This window comes from Engystomops pustulosus, chromosome 2 (assembly GCF_040894005.1).
Source record: "Engystomops pustulosus chromosome 2, aEngPut4.maternal, whole genome shotgun sequence".
Lineage (NCBI taxonomy): Eukaryota > Metazoa > Chordata > Amphibia > Anura > Leptodactylidae > Engystomops > Engystomops pustulosus.
In genome coordinates this window covers 67,313,477-67,333,066 of record NC_092412.1, presented here as the reverse complement: position 1 = coordinate 67,333,066, position 19,590 = coordinate 67,313,477, and the positions used below count along the sequence as shown (strand labels likewise).

General features: G+C 43.8%; 1 protein-coding gene across 3 annotated transcripts; it reads right to left on the bottom strand.

The window, feature by feature from the left end:
* Positions 1–1,108: 1,108 nt before the first annotated feature.
* On the bottom strand, positions 1,109–19,085 carry ARF3 (ARF GTPase 3). Of its 3 annotated transcripts, XM_072135138.1 has the most exons (6): positions 18,930–19,006; positions 13,360–13,532; positions 11,314–11,523; positions 6,631–6,741; positions 5,655–5,779; positions 1,109–5,564 (listed from the first exon to the last, which is right to left on the bottom strand). In XM_072135138.1, the coding sequence occupies exons 3-6, from the start codon at positions 11,459–11,461 to the stop codon at positions 5,403–5,405; spliced, it is 546 nt and encodes a 181-aa protein (XP_071991239.1). In that variant the 5' UTR covers positions 11,462–11,523; positions 13,360–13,532; positions 18,930–19,006; the 3' UTR covers positions 1,109–5,402. The 3 variants fall into 3 exon arrangements, with proteins under 3 accessions (XP_071991239.1, XP_071991238.1, XP_071991240.1); XM_072135137.1 differs by lacking the exon at positions 13,360–13,532 and having other exon boundaries at positions 18,930–19,085; XM_072135139.1 differs by lacking the exon at positions 13,360–13,532 and having other exon boundaries at positions 11,314–11,526; positions 18,923–19,039.
* Between the last annotated feature and the right edge of the window lie 505 nt (positions 19,086–19,590).

Sequence of the window (19,590 nt, the reverse complement as noted above, 5' to 3'; positions counted from 1 at the left end):
TAAAATATAAACATTTAAAGTAACTTACCTGGATGCAACTACGGAGAGCCACATCAATGGCTCCCCGCTGGTGCCACCTCTCACAGTGGAGGAAGTGAAGTTGGGACACTATTCTGGGCTTAATTGCCCAAGCGCCATAGCAGGTGTCAGGGTGTAATGCTCCAGCTTCACTTGCCGGAACGTGCAGACGCCAAGGGATCAAGGTGCGCATTAAGGTTTTTTTTGTTTTTTTTTTAACCCGAATGCTTGAAAATGATTCATGTCAATTCGGGACATTAAATGACTGGTCCATAAGGATCTGAGGGTGGTTTAGAGTCCCAAATTGCCATGATAGGTTCCCTTTAAATTTGAAAGGACTTTTTTATATCATGATGACCCCTAATTCCATTAGCCTGAATCCTCCCGACACCGAGCACTGTATAATCACAAATACACAAATTACAGCTATGCACTGATATAATCATTAGAGTCAATCGACTTTCAGTTTACTCTTACATATTGCTAGTTGTTAAGAATACATGATGGCAACTTTTTGTTTTTCCATAATTTGGTTACAATTGCTTGTGGTTATTGTCATTGTCTGGATTTCAACATGTAAGTCAAGCATGAAGGACTCCAATGAATCAATTCAAGCAATGGACAATACATTGTTTCATAAGCAATTAGATGTGTGTCCGTATTGGCGATCATTAGGTTTTTTTTCCAGCAAAAATCAAAAGAGAAAAAAAAATTTAAAATGAGGAAAACGGTCATTTTCTCTGCCTTGTGAATACATTATGACTAGCATTGTTTTAAGCTGATCTCTTTGTCTCTCTCCTTTTTTGAGCTTCTTTTCACAGTCTGCTAAAGCTAAACACAGGTCAAAGTGATAATATTGCAATACTTCAGACGTAATGTGGACTTTAGAGCAAAACTGTGGGATTGTGCGCCAGGAGTAGTTTAACAGTAGCCATCGGCCAGTTGAAAGTTGGCAGAAGTTTTCACCTCCATTTATAATATGAAATATGGAGGAGATGGAATTGCAATGGGTACAGGTTACATCAACACAGTCATTTATATGATGAAAAAAATCACCAGCAATCCTGGACAAAAGAGAAGAAACAAGATCTTGCTTCCAGTGGTTTAATTCTTGTCTTTTTTTTTATACACATACAGCTTACATTCCAAAATATACAAACGAAAAGAGAATAACCAGCTGAAACCATACGTTCCACTATACACCACACAGACCAGAGGTAAAAGAGTAGAGTACAGTTGTGAAAGTCTACTGAGGCAACAGCATCAACTAAGATTAGAGAGAGGAAACCAAACAATATCAATAAATATCAAATCAACCATCACTGGAGAAAACATAATGGTCCCTTACGTAAAAAGTGCACTACATGGTATGAAAGAGGACAACGGCAGCTCAGGTTTATAGATCCCACTTCTTCCCAACACAGGGATGTAGCAGCAACTCCTCAGATACTGTCATGGGTGGTACTGTCGAAATTCATTAGGATTTTCAACGTAGCACTTAAGGGTTAAAGTAAATAGCACTTGCACAATAATGTGAAGCCTGTATGGCTACAGCTCTTTAATACTGTAGTGTTAGCTTGTCTTCTATTACCCTCCCATGTATCTAAATTCTCCTAAAAGAAACAATAAATCTACAGAGGAATGATACACATGAACAAAGAAAAATTGTTGCCTTCATTATTTATCAGTCTGTGATATTTCCTGCATTATTCTAACAAGCTGTTTAGTGGATCCTGCTGATCTACTCCATCTCAGCTTTCGATGAGAGAGGAGATTAAAAGGGTTGTCCGAGTAAAGTATGTTACAATTGGCCTGAGGGGTGACCTCCACATGAACAGCGCATCACGGACTGACCTCAGAAGTGACATTTCGCTCATGTGGAGGTCATCGCACAGTAACCTCTGTGGACACCAATGGCAGTGGAGCAGCGGCAGCCGTTATCAATGGACCTGTTTGGGAATACATTTTCTTATTTGATATATTCTTACTCAACCATTGCTGTATTCAGTGACAAACAAGCCTCCTATACAATATTAAATACAATATTCCATGATACAGTTAAGGAACAGCAGGATATTACTCCAGCCAGTTGTCTTTCAGACGGTCACAGTAGTTATGGAAGGACATGCCTGACCTTCTTCTACATATACCAGACATTTATTTAGATATTGTTAGTTTTAACTGTATTACGAGATGAATAAATACCAGAATAAGGGGAGGAGGATATAACAGGAAGAAGTTCTAAGATCAGCTTCTATTTTGTGCTTTTTCTGTGCTTTCTGTTCCTTTAACTAACCCCACCTGAGGGTGAAGTTTGCTCAATTTCAATAAATACACAATGGTAAATACCACCAGCATCTTCTGCGATGCAAGTGTACAATACCCAAAACATTTTACTTAGGATTTGGCATCATAAATGGCAGACAAAGCTCAAACTTATTTTTTTTTTTGTCTGAAATGATAAAATAGCATACAGCCCATGAAACGCTAGAGAACCACAGAAAAGATTATTTATTGGTCATCTATATTTTGGTCCTACTTTGTTTCTATGTTTGTCTTCCTGCTGGACCTTTAGCATTTCTAGCATTCTGAATACGGAGACATGGTACATTGAGTATTATATTCATATATATTATACCTAGTGCTGTAGTTTCTATAAGACATTGACTACAAGGTTTCTACTTAGGAAAGGCTATCCATGGAGCATTATCAAACTAAATTCAAGACTACTATTGAGATGGATTTTAAAGGGACCAGCTACAGGGCATTCACAATCTCTTCACATAAGGAAAACCCGCCATTAAAGGGAATCCGTCTTGTTGAACATTCATAGAGCAGAAAGAGCTGTGCAGGTGAAATATATTCTCTTTGAGATATATTTAGTGCTAGGCCTAATGCAAACAACCACATTAAAGGCTGCAAGCAAGGCAAAAAGAATAGGAACTGCTCTTTAATTTGTGTTGCGGTCACTCAGCACGTTCATGGCGCATGCACATGCCTCACCCCACAGAACCGTATACATCACAAGTCAATGGGGGCTTATGGATAAGCTGCCATTTAGGGGGGCCTAGCTCACAGCCGCCATTTGCATGCATGCATGAGGCCTAACTTGTATTTCTCTTACATCTTTGTTCCTTCTGTTTAGGAGTCCAGTAAGTATCTCTGTATATACACTGATATGTGGAAGGCTGTCAATTAAATGAACACAAGTTATATTGAATCTTTCCCCACTAAATTGTTTACTGTTCTGCTCATACTCTAAAATATGATGCCAACAGATAGTATCCTATGTGATTTTGATCAAAATTTAGATTTCGGTCCTAGTATTATGTGACTATACATATGGTCATTCTAGTGTCGTCCCATCTTTGTGAGATTTTCACAACTCTTAGCTACTTTCTTGAAACGCGTGTGTGAAAATCCGGCTGCACCATCTGAGTGGTCTGCATTTTTTTCACACACCAAGTGACTTCAAGGGGCGAGATTGATGCACAACTCGGATCAGAGTCGGCCATGCTGCTTTTTTTCACTTGCACATAGGATCAGATGATTGGACTGTGAAAAACATTTGATGTGCGCATAGCACAACATACCATCAATAAAGGAGACAGATTAGGACATAATAAAGTAATAATGGTCTTTGTGAGTGTATGATGACCACTGCCTAGAGGTCCTGTCTTTGTAATTCATCAGTACAGAGATGGTAGAGGTTTCAATACGATGTATGTGATATTCTCTTTCCCCATTCTCACAGTAGCAAAGGTGATCCCAAGACTGGAATGAAATGTTTCTCTTTTCTCTATAAGCAGCAGCAAGGAAACACAACTCTTATCATGTCAACCGTTTCAGAATTACATCTCCCATGATGCAATGCTAACTGCGAGGGGCCAAAAGTTACCCATCCTGGGTCCACAGAAATACAATCTCTCCAAATCTCACATTTCTCCAGGAAGCAAGGAATACAAAGACATGAGGAGTGATTTTGGTATCTGACACTCCTGTCACTTCAATAATCCTGATACTTCCATCTGAAAACATTTTACAGACAGAAAAAGGTCACTTGGAAAATCTGTTTTGAATCTATGATGTAAAGATGAATCACCTTAACACTAAATCCCCCGTCATGCCATTTGCTTTACAGAGAGTTGCAATAGGATTCAGCTCAAACCATGAGCGCGGTTGTCTGTTTTCTTTCATTTAGCAGAATTATTGTGATGAAATAATTAAGAGTGAAGATCAAGCATTTAGTTAAGACTAGATTTGAGTAGAAGTGTCAGTGCCGAATATAAAAAAAATTTTCTTTTTTTTTATTTTAATAGGACTGTACTGGCATGTGACCAGCTGGAAGGGCTCCCAGTGATGTAACTGACAGGAGGAGTGTAGATGGCCACAATGACTTCACTGGGAGCTGCTCCAGTCATTAGAAATAAGGGTGGTGAGACTGCAGCACAATGTGCTCAAATAACCTCTTATTTCATTACAGCAGGTGTTTAGAAATTAAAAGCACGACCCACATGCACAGATCATATACATTAAAAACTTTCCCACTGGCTCTATACAGTTGCAAAGGAAATAATACTATGGCTTTTGCGGTCAGTTTTTAACCACTGGAGTAGACGGGATTCATTTTCCTTACAACCATTGAATTTTCATTGCACTACAATTCACTTCAAACACAGTAAAGAAGCCAGCTCTCGTGTGTATCTGATATAAATGAAGCACAAGAGCAGCCGAGTCTGATATCAGCACCACCCTGTCCATATATAGCACAGTATACCATACCCAAGGATTATACGGCCTCGGAATCTATGAAATGTTAATAAGTTAGTAAAGTAATACGAGTCAGTCATTACAAGAACCCAAATGTAATGTACCCTTTCTTTGAATTAAAAAAAAACCTTGGTTGGTGTACTAGTTTTTCTTGTATAAAGCGCTGAAGACAACCTGCCTTAAAAACAAACACAAGAAGCCAAATACATCTCTCGATCTTCAGCACAGGGAGCTTCCACAGAACATACAGACACAAAACAGCACAGCTCCCCAAATCCTTTCCTTACCAACCCTGTCTACAGGGGGTAGATTGCTATGGCATCTCCTGCCAAATCTCACAAGTCCTCCCCCACCCAAAATCTCCAAAGGACAAATAAAGAGCAAGTAACAGCAGCTGGATGAGTCAGAAGAAAACACGGCACCCGATAAAAACACCCCAAACCAAAACATCAAAGTAAGCGAGTGTGAAACCAGGAGAGGCAGGTGGGATAGGGTGGTCTGTGTCAGCGGCCAACCCCAACCTGCCCCTGGCTGAAGAGGGAATTCTGGATGGGAGGGATGGGGGAGGAAGAGTCAGGCGCACGCTGGGGAGGCAGAGGTAGGGCCGGGAATCATTACTTCTTGTTCTTTAGTTGGTTGGCTAGCCAGTCCAGGCCCTCGTAGAGACCATCTCCACTGGTGGCACAGGTGGACTGGATGTACCAGTTGCGGTGACGAAGAGAATGAAGGCCCAGTTTGTCTGTGATTTCTGCAGCGTTCATAGCATTGGGAAGGTCCTGGAAAGAGAAGATATACAAAATGATTTCATAGAATGAAGATGAAATCTACATCACCCTACAGAGTAATGCTACACCCAAACAACAAACCTGTTTATTAGCAAAGACAAGCAGTACAGCATCCCGGAGCTCATCCTCTGCTAGCATCCTCATTAACTCCTCACGTGCCTCATTTACTCGCTCCCTGTCATTACTATCCACCACAAATATTAAACCTGAAAATATAGAAAAAGAAATACCATTGTTATGTCTATCCATATTCCTCAATAATAAAGGGGGTGTGGTCTTTTAGGGACTGCCAGGCTTGCTAAGAGCAGCGCTGTAGATAGTTAGAGAATAGCTATAATCTAGAGCCTACCTACATTACCTAATTGGATTTTAGGGCAAGCTGAAAGCTACCTCCTTTTCACTATAGTGCTGATTTTCATTGCAGCAATATGATGATGTATTTTTATTTTAATGTATGCAATTTTATCTCACATTATAATAAAAGTAAGCAGAGCTGATAAAAATAAAGGACTTGAGGAGAGATGTTACAATTATAGTTATATCTGCTGTAGTCTGTGTGATTAGTTTGCACCCTAATTCTTTACTGATGGCTCACATTATTTTTAGACATTATGATTAAAATCTTTAGGAAGCTCACACAGTGTTCCGCTGAATGATTAGCTCACAAATAGTGTCCCGCTGAATGATTAGCTCACACATAGTGTCATTCAGCGTGACACTATGTGTGAGCTAATCATTCAGGGGGGCACTATAAGTGAATAATATAGTTTACTCATAAAAGATTTATTCTATCTGCTCCCCACAGTGTGGGGCATTTCTGACATTATACTGTAAGTGTCTTTTGGAATTTTTAGGGGTGCAGTGTGGAAATGTGCTGGAGAATACATCTGGTTCAAAATTCTGCAATGATTCATGACAGAGAAGTTGCAATGCACTTCTGGATCCAAAAGAGAAGTTACATCACCTGTGAACTACGAATTTAAACTCTACAAACTGCAAAAATGAATTAATCTGAATAGCTGCACACTGTATGCTAACAAAACATGGGACAGCTTACCCTGAGTATTCTGGAAATAATGTCTCCACAATGGTCGGATCTTGTCTTGGCCACCAACATCCCACACTGTGAAGCTGATGTTCTTGTATTCTACCGTTTCTACATTAAAGCCTGTGAGAAAGAAAAAACTATTTAAAGGTAAAAAAACTTAAATCATATTCCTGTATCTCTCAGCTGTCAGTGGTGTATAGGACAGAAAGCTCATATACACAAACTGCTGGACACAGTAACATTTCTTTAGTAAAGCATATTACAATGTTTTTTATCATCTACGCTTACAATTTTATCAAAGAATGCATGGTGATTATAACTTATTTCATCTCTGACTGCTTAAGGTCAGAGCCTCTTTTGACCTTCAAGACATTCTAGTCCTATATTTTTAATTTTGGCATTGCGGTACAGTACGTGGTTGAGGTCAGAGGTCGCACTAACATTTTTCCCAAAGGGTAAAAATACTCCTCTTACTATTTTTGAGGAGTATTTTTAGTAGAGGAGGAGTATGAAAATTTCGGTAATACATAAAACTAAATAATATACAATAGCCGTATATAGACGCTATTTATAAAAAAAAAAAAAAAAAAAAATCATCTGTCTGCTCACCTCGCGCACACTCCCTCCCTCGCACAGCGCCCACTCCCTCCCTCCCTCGCAAAGCGCACGGCACACACTCACACGGCGCACTCACTCCCTCACACACTCACACGGCGCACTCACTCCCTCACACACTCACACGGCGCACGCACGGCGCACGCACGGGGCCCGCACGGCACTCACAAGGGGCCCGCACGGCGCCCGCACGGCACTCACACACTCGCACGGGGCCCGCACGGCACTCACACACTCGCACGGGGCCCGCACGGCACTCACACACTCGCACGGGGCCCGCACGGCACTCACACACTCGCACGGGGCCCGCACGGCACTCACACACTCGCACGGGGCCCGCACGGCACTCACACACTCGCACGGGGCCCGCACGGCACTCACACACTCGCACGGGGCCCGCACGGCACTCACACACTCGCACGGGGCCCGCACGGCACTCACACACTCGCACGGGGCCCGCACGGCACTCACACACTCGCACGGGGCCCGCACGGCACTCACACACTCGCACGGGGCCCGCACGGCACTCACACACTCGCACGGGGCCCGCACGGCACTCACACACTCGCACGGGGCACGCACGGCACTCACACACTCGCACGGGGCACGCACGGCACTCACACACTCGCACGGGGCACGCACGGCACTCACACACTCGCACGGGGCACGCACGGCACTCACACACTCGCACGGGGCACGCACGGCACTCACACACTCGCACGGGGCACGCACGGCACTCACACACTCGCACGGGGCACGCACGGCACTCACACACTCACACGGGGCACGCACGGCACTCACACACTCACACGGGGCACGCACGGCACTCACACACTCACACGGGGCACGCACGGCACGCACGGCACTCACACGGGGCACGCACGGCACTCACACGGGGCACGCACGGCACTCACACGGGGCACGCACGGCACTCACACGGGGCACGCACGGCACTCACACGGGGCACGCACGGCACTCACACACTCTCACGGGGCACGGCACTCACACACTCTCACGGGGCACGGCACTCACACACTCACGGGGCACGGCACTCACACACTCACGGGGCACGGCACTCACACACTCACGGGGCACGGCACTCACACACTCACGGGGCACGGCACTCACACACTCACGGGGCACGGCACTCACACACTCACGGGGCACGGCACTCACACACTCACGGGGCACGGCACTCACACACTCACGGGGCACGGCACTCACACACTCACGGGGCACGGCACTCACACACTCACGGGGCACGGCACTCACACACTCACGGGGCACGGCACTCACACACTCACGGGGCACGGCACTCACACACTCACGGGGCACGGCACTCACACACTCACGGGGCACGGCACTCACACACTCACGGGGCACGGCACTCACACACTCACGGGGCACGGCACTCACACACTCACGGGGCACGGCACTCACACACTCACGGGGCACGGCACTCACACACTCACGGGGCACGGCACTCACACACTCACGGGGCACGGCACTCACACACTCACGGGGCACGGCACTCACACACTCACGGGGCACGGCACTCACACACTCACGGGGCACAGCACTCACACACTCACGGGGCACAGCACTCACACACTCACGGGGCACAGCACTCACACACTCACGGGGCACAGCACTCACACACTCACGGGGCACAGCACTCACACACTCACGGGGCACAGCATTCACACACTCACGGGGCACAGCATTCACACACTCACGGGGCACAGCATTCACACACTCACGGGGCACAGCATTCACACACTCACGGGGCACAGCATTCACACACTCACAGGGCACAGCATTCACACACTCACAGGGCACAGCACTCACACACTCACAGGGCACAGCACTCACACACTCACAGGGCACAGCACTCACACACTCACAGGGCACAGCACTCACTCACTCACAGCACATGGCAGACACACGCAGCACACACTCACCCAGCGCAAACACAGAGTGCAGTGTACCCCCGGCCGCGGCTCACACTCACCCAGCACTTCTCTCAGGTCCCGCTGGGATCACATAACCGCTGGCCGCTGCTGCGGGCATTGAGAGCTGGAGCAGCAGCATCGCGGACCACATGTCCCCGTCTCCCCCGGGGTCGGCGCTCACAAATCCCACACATCTCCGCATCCTGCTGAGCGGCCCGGCGCGCGCTGCTATCGCGCTACTGACAGTCCCCTCCTTTGCAGCGTGCACTGGGCCACTCAGCCTGCGCGCTACACGGAATAATTGCCAAGCGTATCTTTACGCATGGCAATTATTTTGGGGGGTAATGGCGCCTCATCACGCGTCTATGACGCGTGGTGAGGCGTTAAGGCGACCTCTGGTTGAGGTGTTTTTTTATCCCTTCATCTTTATGTAGCAGACTTCTACATTTCATAACTTTTCTGTTTTTTAACCCTTCAATAGATGTAGCCAAATGCTTGTTTTTTGTGGGAAGAGCTGCATTTTTTTTATACCACCCTGCGGTACATATGACTTTCTAATTAATATTTGTATTAAAGGACATCTACCACTAGGATCACAAATTGTAAACCAAGCACACTGACGCATTGGTGTGTGCCCCCTCTGGCAGCATCTGCTCTTCTTTAACCGGTTAAAGGACACCTGTCATCAGGTCTGTGTCACTAGTCCTGTCACTACTACCTGTTGGAGCAGCTCACAAGGATCCCATCCCAGCCTTTATGTAGTTATTTCATACATTAATCATTGTAAAATCATCTTTTCTTTATTATGTAAATGAGGATGGTCACATGGTCAGAGGCAGTGATGTCACCCCTCCCCTCTCCTCCCCCTGCTCATGTCTGTGTATAATGTATAGTAAAGCATAGATAGTGCACCTGCTGACATGCTGCATCCTCCTAATACACATGTGTGATACACAGACATCAGCTACACATGAATCTGTGGTAACATGGCTGCCTGGAGCTGCTGTATCTCTCCTAAACACACACACACACAGGCTGCAGGGGGCGTGGCCACCAGCACCAGGAAGCACATCATTATACAGCCTCACATCATTATACAGGCTGTCAGTCATGCACTGGGGGTGTGGCTGTGCCTCCCATTCATGAATAAGGTGGACAGCTTGAATATGCTAATGCTTCATTGGACATTTCACAGGTCATTTGCATACAGCTTTAGGACCTCATTGCTTAGGTTTACAGGCATGTAGAGGGACAATGAAGGGATAGAGGCAATGCTCTCTAATGGCAGTTTATGAAAATATATTTAGTTTAGGGGGTTATTTTGCATGATGGGTTCTCTTTAAGGACCAGCCCCTTTTTTTTTATCATTCTACTTTTTTTCAATCACTCCCCACCTTCAAAAATCTAAAATAAAAACTTTACTTTTACACATAAAGAGCTCTGTGATGGCTTGCTTTTTGCGTAACAAATTGCAATTCATAGTGATGGTATTGAATATTCCCTACCGTGTACTGGAAAGCAGGAAAAAAAAATTCCAAATGCAGTGGAAATGGTGAAAAAACGGATTTGCACAGTTTTCTTGTGGGCTTGGATTTTACGGCTTTCACTGTATGCCCCAAATGACAGGTCTACTTTATTCTTTGGGTCAGTACAATCACGGGGATAGCAAATTTGTATAGGTTTTATAATGTTTTCATACATTTACAAAAATCAAAACCTCCCTTTCTAGGGAAAGGGTGGTGATTTGAGTTTAGGTTTTGTTATTATAATTTTTTGTATTTTTAAACCTTTTTTATTTTACTATTTTTCAGATTTCTTAGGGTACTTTAACCCTAGGTTGTCTGATAGATCATATCATACACAGCCATACTACAGTATGGCAGTAGATGGGGATTTTCCTCATTCATTATAATGTGCTGATAACACATTGTAATGAAAGGGTTAAAACGAGACAGCCTCGGGTCTTTGGAAGACACGTGACTGTCATGACAACAGCTCGCCGCTCCCCGATGACGTTACGGGGAGCGAGAATCGTCGGCACGATGGAGGCTCCCATCTTTTTGAAACTGCTGACAGCTTTGCCGGCAGCAATCGCCGGGATAACACCGATGTAGTTGTGCTTTACCTATAGTTGGGATTGTGGTGACGATCTCTCCCAGTTTCAGTTTGTATAATATCGTGGTCTTTCCAGCAGCATCAAGTCCCACCATGAGTATTCGCATTTCCTTCTTCCCAATAAGACTTTTAAGCAGATTTCCAAAGATGTTTCCCATGGTTCTACTTTCAGGATGACTGATATTAACAAGTAAAGTAAAAGGATGGGTTGTGCTCTTTCCTGAAATGACAAAAAACATAAAACAAATGTGAAATTTAAAGGTCAAAAACAACAATATCGCAATGGTGAAGGCTGGATATTTTTTTATTTTTTTTTTTTTACATATTTTCTGCACAAAATATGATGAAAAGGGAACCCATCATAAGGATTAGACCTATGAAGCGGATTCCTGCAGCTTCTGATTCAAATGATAGCCATGTACTTTTCTCAGGTTTTCTAGATCTCTGCTTGCTGTCCTTCTATAGAAAGCTTCTCAATCTACTCCCAGTGGATATAATCTGTCTGTATGATGTGATGGACATGCAGGTGCACGAGCTGTAATCACTGAGAGTAATAGGAGTTTTGTGATACTAACGGCTCATGCACCCGTGTGTCCATCACATCACTATGGACAGATTTCTATCCACTGTAGTAAAACAGAGAAGTTTCCTATAGTAGCAAAGCAAGCAGAGATCTAAAAAACGGTGAGGAATTCATACAGAAAGTATATTGGAAAATTGTATAATTACATTTGTAATTTTCATCACACAAACAATATCAATTATTTGCTGAAAGTGGACAACCCCTTTAAGTCAAAACACACAAAAAAAAAGTAAGCAGTGTTTTTGTAACGTTTTACCTTTTTTTTTTATTCAGAATGATACTCAACACATGCTGGACTATATTTGCTGTCAGAAATGGCAGAACATGCAGACACTGCCACTGGTAATCTATGCACTCCCCCCAGAGATGGAGGAGACCACAGGGCAGACTGCTCAGTGACTAGTTATCTGGCACATACCAGCATACCCAGACTTACTAAGGAGGGGGGAGTATCAGTATGCTTCCTCTGTTTTCTTCCCCCCAATCTTTTATTCCTGGGATTCTAGATCAGGGGCGATTCCTGGCTGTAACCCTTCCGTAGGTCTGCGTTTGCAATTATCTTGGTTGAACCCAAAAATACCACTATTCTAGGGAAGTTGGTCCTCCATCTTTCCAAACACATTTTATTTGTCAGGCTATGAACAGCAGCTTTATTTCTTTCAGATAAGACATTCATTTATCCCCAAGGTATAATGATCATCATATTTAACTGGAACATATATATTGTGGTCAGGCTCTAAATTATGCATCTCCGATCTGGCACAGATGGTGTGAATTGTGCCCTGATCCAACAAGATCCAGGCAGGTAGTCAATTATTTATAGCCCTGGATGGAGAGAAAGCATCATTTCCAAACACAGAATTCATTTAACAGTGTCAGATGTATTGTGCGTAATGCCACCTGCACCAGGAAGAATCCAGCAGAATTGCTGAACATAACCATGTATGGGATAAAAGCGGCAGGATTCTATTGTGGGACGTTCACACTAGCATTTCATTTGGTTACTGTATTAGAGAGGTATTCTATAGTATAAAATAATATACAAAGGTGCTGCTAAGGCTCCATACACTATAATGACAGGTGTGTAACTGTGCGCACTAAGACTATAACTGATGTAACATGAGGCTACTGACAAAAGAAAACCGTTATTCCCAGTGGTGAACTTTGTAATGCAAAATAGTGCCCAAATGTCCAAACAGTCACCTTTTTTTATTGCCATTTTGTAACACACACATTTTAATAAAAAGTGATCAAAAGGTAGTACAGTACCCAAAATGGAAGCAATGAAAAGGTCACCTCTAACTGCAAAAATGACACTTTATACTGCTCTGTATAATGCAACACGAAAAAGTTACTAGCGTCAGAATGTGTCAAAACCAAGACATTTTTTTATGAACAAGAGTTTTTTTTAAACATTTTTTTTAAAAGGAAATCTAGCAGATGGGTGGATTATTGTACACCAAGCACACTTACATATTGGTGTGTGTCCCTTGAAACAGGATCCTTCTTCTTTGATTGTCTAATGGCCTAGTTTTGGAGAATATTGTCTTTTAAACTGTTATGCAAATGAGCCTCAGGGGTTTCCGTCTATAGCACAGGAGCGCCTTCTGGCTTCATCTCTTTTTAATAAAGGTATCATCAACTCTCTGGGAAGGGAAACAAGGAGGTAGACATTGTCAAACAGAGGTGAACAGAATTAATAATAATAATAATCCTTTATTTATATAGTGCTTACAAATTAGGCAGAGCTTGCAAAATCAGTCCCTATCGCCAATGGGATCACAATTTAATCCATCTACCAGTAGGTTTCTGGAGTGTGGGAGGAAACCCACACAAACACGGAGAGAACATACAAACTCTTTGCAGATGTTGACCTGGAAGGGACTTGAACCCAGGGCCTCAGCACTACAAGACTGTAGTGCTTGCCACCGTGCTGCCCATAAAGTAATTAGAGTCAGAAGGGGCTTCTGTGACATAGACAGGAGTCCCTGAGGTTCATTTGCTTAATTTTAAAAGACAAGTTCCTGTAAATCCAGGGCTTTAGAAGATAAAGGAAGAATGGATCCTGTTTCAGGGGACACCCACCTGCATGTAAGTGTGCTTGGTGTACAATACTGCATTTATGTTGTACACTTCCTTTAAAACATTGAAAACGTGAAAAAGCCCATTGAAGAATGGTTCAGTAAGGAAGAAAAAAAAAATTGTTTTAAATTTAAAAAATTAAAAAATAAAATCACTGAAGGCAAAACAATCTGTAAGTGTCCTTAAAGGGGTTATCCGGGTTTAAAAATCTTTTTATGGCCGGGCTGGGGAGGGCTAGTTAAACATAATAAACATGGACTTACCTCCTCCGGTGCCGCTGATGTCCCGCGCCGCGGTCACTTCGATCCGTGCCCCTGTAAACAAACAGGGGCACGGAAGCCGCGCACAGGGAGCTTCCGGTCCGCGTTGTGGACGGCTCCTCCCATCCGTCCCTATCTCTCAGCGTTGTAAGCGCTGGGAGATGGTGCGCATGGGAGCATCCGGCCGGCCGGAAGCTCCCTGTGCGCCGGTGTAATGAAACCGGCGCACGGAGAAGACGGGCCGCGGTGCGGGACATCGGCAGCACCGGAGGAGGTAAGTACATGTTTATTATGTTTAAATAGCCCTCTCCAGCCCGGCCATAAAAAATTTTTAATCCCGGATAACCCCTTTAAGCCACAATGGTTTCAGTGAGAAATCACTAATGTGGAAAAAAATGCCAATGTGAAACCACCATTACTAACACAAGTTGTTACGCAGAAAACAAGCAGAATTAGAAAGAAACTTGACGGTGGGGCCACAAGTTAGGTTGCACGATTATTCCATCAAACTCACTGCGTGTCTGTCGAATTTACAGGCATCAATGAGCAGCCAGACAGGTTGGGTTCAGGTCAACATTTGACCTGTATATTCTGCACTCTCAGAACTACTTTATCTAAATAGTGTCATTTGTGAGCAGATACTTTGTATTGTTCTTTGTATTGTGTATTAGATTTGTATTTTGGGCAAGAAAAAGCAGTTTTAAACAGGCCACAATTTTCAAGAAGTTAGAGTTTGTTCCATTGGGCACACCAGTAAGCAAGGTGTCAACAAAGAGGATGTGGCCTAAATAGTGGCAAAAAAACTAATAGCCTAATTGTACTTTGCACTTCCTATCTTCACACATTATGTGCGGATTTCTCTTACAGATTTTGCTGTGGAAATTCTGCTGCGTAATGAAATAGCATTAATGTGATTTGGGAAAAAGTGGTATAGACAAGTTTTTTTACATGCAGAAGTTGTTTGTGCAGAAAATAAAATAATGATCATATCACTTTTCTTGTGCTTCTTTGCAGATTTTTGCATGCTTTCTTTTTTACATTGCAGTCTATGGGCATTGGAAAATCTACATCAAGATATGATGGATATGATACAAAATCCGCAACATGTGCCCTAGACAGATCTATGATCCTCTATCAGTCACTTCTGAAAAATCTGCCCTAATATCTCTATAACGGTAGCTGTCATACTTCCAGCAGATCAAGTGATCGGTAAAGTAGATTCGACTTGTAACAGGTTGAAAGATCTTGAAATACTTTTACATGAGAGGTAACATTGAAATCTCTTCAACTGTACAGGGCATCAAAGTATTGAATATAAGGTGGAGCCGACTGTCCTGGACAGAGAAGATTTCTGAAGACTGGGAACACACAATTGAATATCTGGACTAAAAAAAAAAAAACTTAAAGCCCTGAGCAAGCGATCAAAATATAGATTTACAATTCAGCATCTGTGCATGAAAAATGAAGTCTATGGACAGTCTAGTATTTCTATAGAAGCGGTTTCCACAAGTGGGCTGAAGCTTGTCATACAAGGCGTGGGCTCCTTACATGGCGTCCACACCTAGCAGTCATATGACACAGCCTCTTCTTTTAAATTACATTGGACGTTTAGCAAAGAACCTGCTTTACCAGTCAGTCTGGTTTAGGTCAGGCCTGACCGACTCAAATAAATAGTAGAAATTCAGCCAAAATATCCAAGATGTATCCTCTACTCAAGTTCATAGGGATTGACTGTAATGTATGGAGTACTAAATGCAGAAATTCTGCAGCCGAAGGACATTTTCACAGCTTACAGAACGATTTGGGACACAAATCTCCCGGTTTCAGGTCCCTCTCTGGGCGTTATCAAAGAAAATAAAACTTGATAAACTACCTGAAGATGGGTCCAATAAGGTGCATCGGACCCATCTCTGGTGCTCCCCATGCCAGGGCCTGTGACGACGGAGCAGGGAAAAAAGGGCTATTTGAGACACTAAACCACCGGTACATAAAGACCTGTGGCCGATTTTGTCTCCCAAATCCCCCCCCCCCTCCCCGATAGGTTCCATTAAACCATTTGACACCTGACTAAGGCTGGTAATATAAAATACACATAAATGATAAAGGAATAATAAAAAAAAATGTATAATAAGTAACAATTGACCCTGTATTACCGTATATACTCGAGTATAAGCCGAAACCCCTAATTTCAACACAAAAAAACTGGGAAAACCTATTTACTCGAGTATAAGCAGAGGGTGGGAAATGCATTGGTTACAGCCTCCCAGTATATAGTCTGCCAGCCCCTGTAGTATACAGCCTGCCCAGCCCCTGTAGTAGGAAAAAAAAATAACACTGTACTCATCTTTCTGACGTCTCCCATAGGTCCTCTTCTGTCTCAGACTGTCCCAGACAGAAGAGGACCTACAGGTGATTTCAGAAAGGTGAGTTTTGACTTTATTTTTTTAGTTGACTCGAGTATAAGCCGAGTATAAGGGTATTTGAGCACAAATTTTGTGTTGAAAAACTAGGCTTATACTCGAGTATATAAGGTAGGTTAAATCATAGTTTTATACAATATATTTAGATCAAGGAAATGCTGGATTGATTAACCCCACATTGTAAAATAAAGAACATGGCTAATACCCATGTTCTCAGATTGGCAGCAAAGGTTTAATATTCTTATTACACTTCTTGGCAACTTGAATTGTCAAAGTAAAATTTATTAATAAGTCATGGAGTGGGGAAATAAAAGCAACATACAAGTTACTGACCATTGCAAGGCTCCCCTCTGCATTCAGCAGGTTCCATTATACTTAACGTTACTAACTAGCGGAACAGTGTCCTGAGTCTTTCTAACATTAGGAAACATCCAAACGTTGTAGTCTGAGAGAAACAGAAGACTTCCCATTCCCCTTCCGTTTTTGGTTTACTAAAATTAAGGCCATAATGGAAAACTCCAGTGCAAGTCTGAACTGGGCCTAAGATGTCTTACCTAGTACCTAGTAGATGCAAGTAGTACCTAGGAACAAGAGCTGTACCTTAATATCATCGCTGTGTAATCCCAACCATAGTTGGGTTTGCTCAATGGTCATTTAAAGTCTATGGAAATCAAGAGAGGAAAGTAGTGGACTCCTTCCACTACGAGCCTAAACATAGTGGCTTACTAGTTCAATTTCTGTTGACGGGTTCCTTATCTCCTATCAGTTTGTTATCAAACAGATAAACACCGACCAAATAAGGTTTCTTCCATGGGCCAGTGTGATAACATCATCCAGAAAAACTACTTGAAAGGGAGATGTAAAATGGTTGTATAAAGTCACAGAGGTGGAGAGTTTATCATTGAAGACAAGCTCTCCATGATTCATAACCTCCACTGCCAGGGTTGATGTCAGGATGAAGTTATTATTTCCCTGGATGTAGGATTGTCATTACAGCGAAGGGGATTATCTGACACGAGGAGAGCTTGACTTCAGTGCTGAACTCTCCACCTCCTTTACATCACACTTCAAAGTCAATTTTCTGGGGGATCCCAAAGCACTAGGGCATGAAATAAACATAGAAATATAGCGCCTTGTGAAGTCACCATATGGCAGCACATCTGTACCTGCACAGATTCTGTCCAGGATTTTGACATAGCATTTTTCAAAAGTCCACTGGGAATATAGAATATGACTATCATTCATGACATCAGGAATAAGTTATCTTCTAGATCCTTATTGATCAGACGGTGGTACATGCCATGCACCTAGGGATGCTTAAATGGTCCCCATGCATGGGTATGCCCCCAGGTTCTGACCAATTTTTTTGTGAATTACAGAGTCACTGGCCCAGAAGCATTACTTTAAATGACAGTTGTCCTGCTTGACCAAATATTCCTGTGATATGAGAAGCAAATCCTGAGCCACAAGTGGATACATCTGCTGGAAACGTATAGGAACCAGTATAGGATTTAGGGGACATGTGATGTATATGACGCATGGAGCAATACTGATTCCAGCACGCTGTAAGTGTACAATGCTGGCGGACATCCACACTACAAGGGATTGTAGTATCTCATATGACAGTGATGGCTAACCTATGGCACTGGTGCCAGAGGTGGCACTCGGAGCCCTTTCTGTGGGCACTCAGGCCATCACCAGAGATGACTCCAGGTATCTTCCTGCAGTCCCAGACAGCCGAGGACTTGCTGTGCACAGAGCTATTTTAAAGTGACAGCTGTACCTGGGACTATTTTCTGCTTTATTGGTGTCCTCAGGGGCTGGTATCAATGAAAACTGTGACAGAGAAGGGAGTATACGGTAAATCACAAATTACATTTCTGTGTTGGCACTTTGCGATAAATAAGCGGGTCTTTGCTGTAGTTTGGGCACTCGGTCTCTAAAAGGTTTGCCATCACTGTCATATGCACTGGGTAAAGCCACTATATGGGATCCTATGGGATATCACACAAGTGTCAGTAAGGACATTATATTATACAGGGCTATGGGAGATGCCAGATCCGCTGCTGTGTGCTACCAGTCATAGGATACGGATGCGTTACGGCTGTAATGGTGTCGTGTCTTAGACCCTGGAGAAGGTTGCCGGCTGCTCATTCACATAAGATGGAGGCTGCTGCGTGGGCGACATCCTCCGTCATTTCTCCTCACGAGCGATGGAAGTAATAGATGCTGCCCCCTGTCATACGGAGAATTGCCCCAGTCCCCCCATTACCGCACCTACCTGCACCTCTTCTCCTTCTCTCTCGCCTACCGCAGCGACTCCTCTGTCCTCTCCGACCGGAAGCACCCGGCCCAAGCCTCGCGAGACTTGCCTGCCTTGTCTATGGGCGCTGCGGGGAAGACTCGCGAGATGTCAGGCGGTTTCCACAGTAACAGATGCAGCAGCGCTCTCTTCCATTCTGCTGCAGGAATGAGTGGGCAGGAGGCCTGGTCCTCACATGAAGCCCTGATGTCTCACAACAATCACCCACACAGCCATTAGTAACCAGCAGTCAGGAGAACATTTATGCCTCAGTTCTTAGATTTGACTTTATAATAAAAAATTGTATGAAAAGATAGACAATAATCACTAGAGCCAAGGATATCTAGTCAGTGTATGAACAAGGCCATTCCATGGCTGTTTTATATGAAACCTTAATGGGGATTTTTATAGAGAAGGTGGAAGACCCCACCTGCCTTGGATATGAGCTAGTATTAGGCCAGAAACGTGGCTGCGGTCAGTCTGAGGATCACAGACCCTGCGCTGTCCGATTTCATGGACTTGACCACAGTGCTGAGGACGGGACTTCCAGTAACACAGGGAAGTATGATATAAGTCACCCGCTGGCCGGTATAAGGTTCTATTCACATGACCATATTGGGAGCCGCAACAAATTGCAACT

Coding starts and splice junctions, on each gene's coding strand:
- ARF3 (XM_072135137.1), bottom strand. CDS start 11,461: ATGGGAAACATCTTTGGAAATCTGCTTAAAAGTCTTATTGGGAAGAAG. Junction 5,780..6,630: donor TTATTTCCAGAATACTCAGG/GTAAGCTGTCCC, acceptor CTATATTTTCAG/GTTTAATATTTGTGGTGGAT. Junction 5,565..5,654: donor TTGTCTTTGCTAATAAACAG/GTTTGTTGTTTG, acceptor TTCTCTTTCCAG/GACCTTCCCAATGCTATGAA.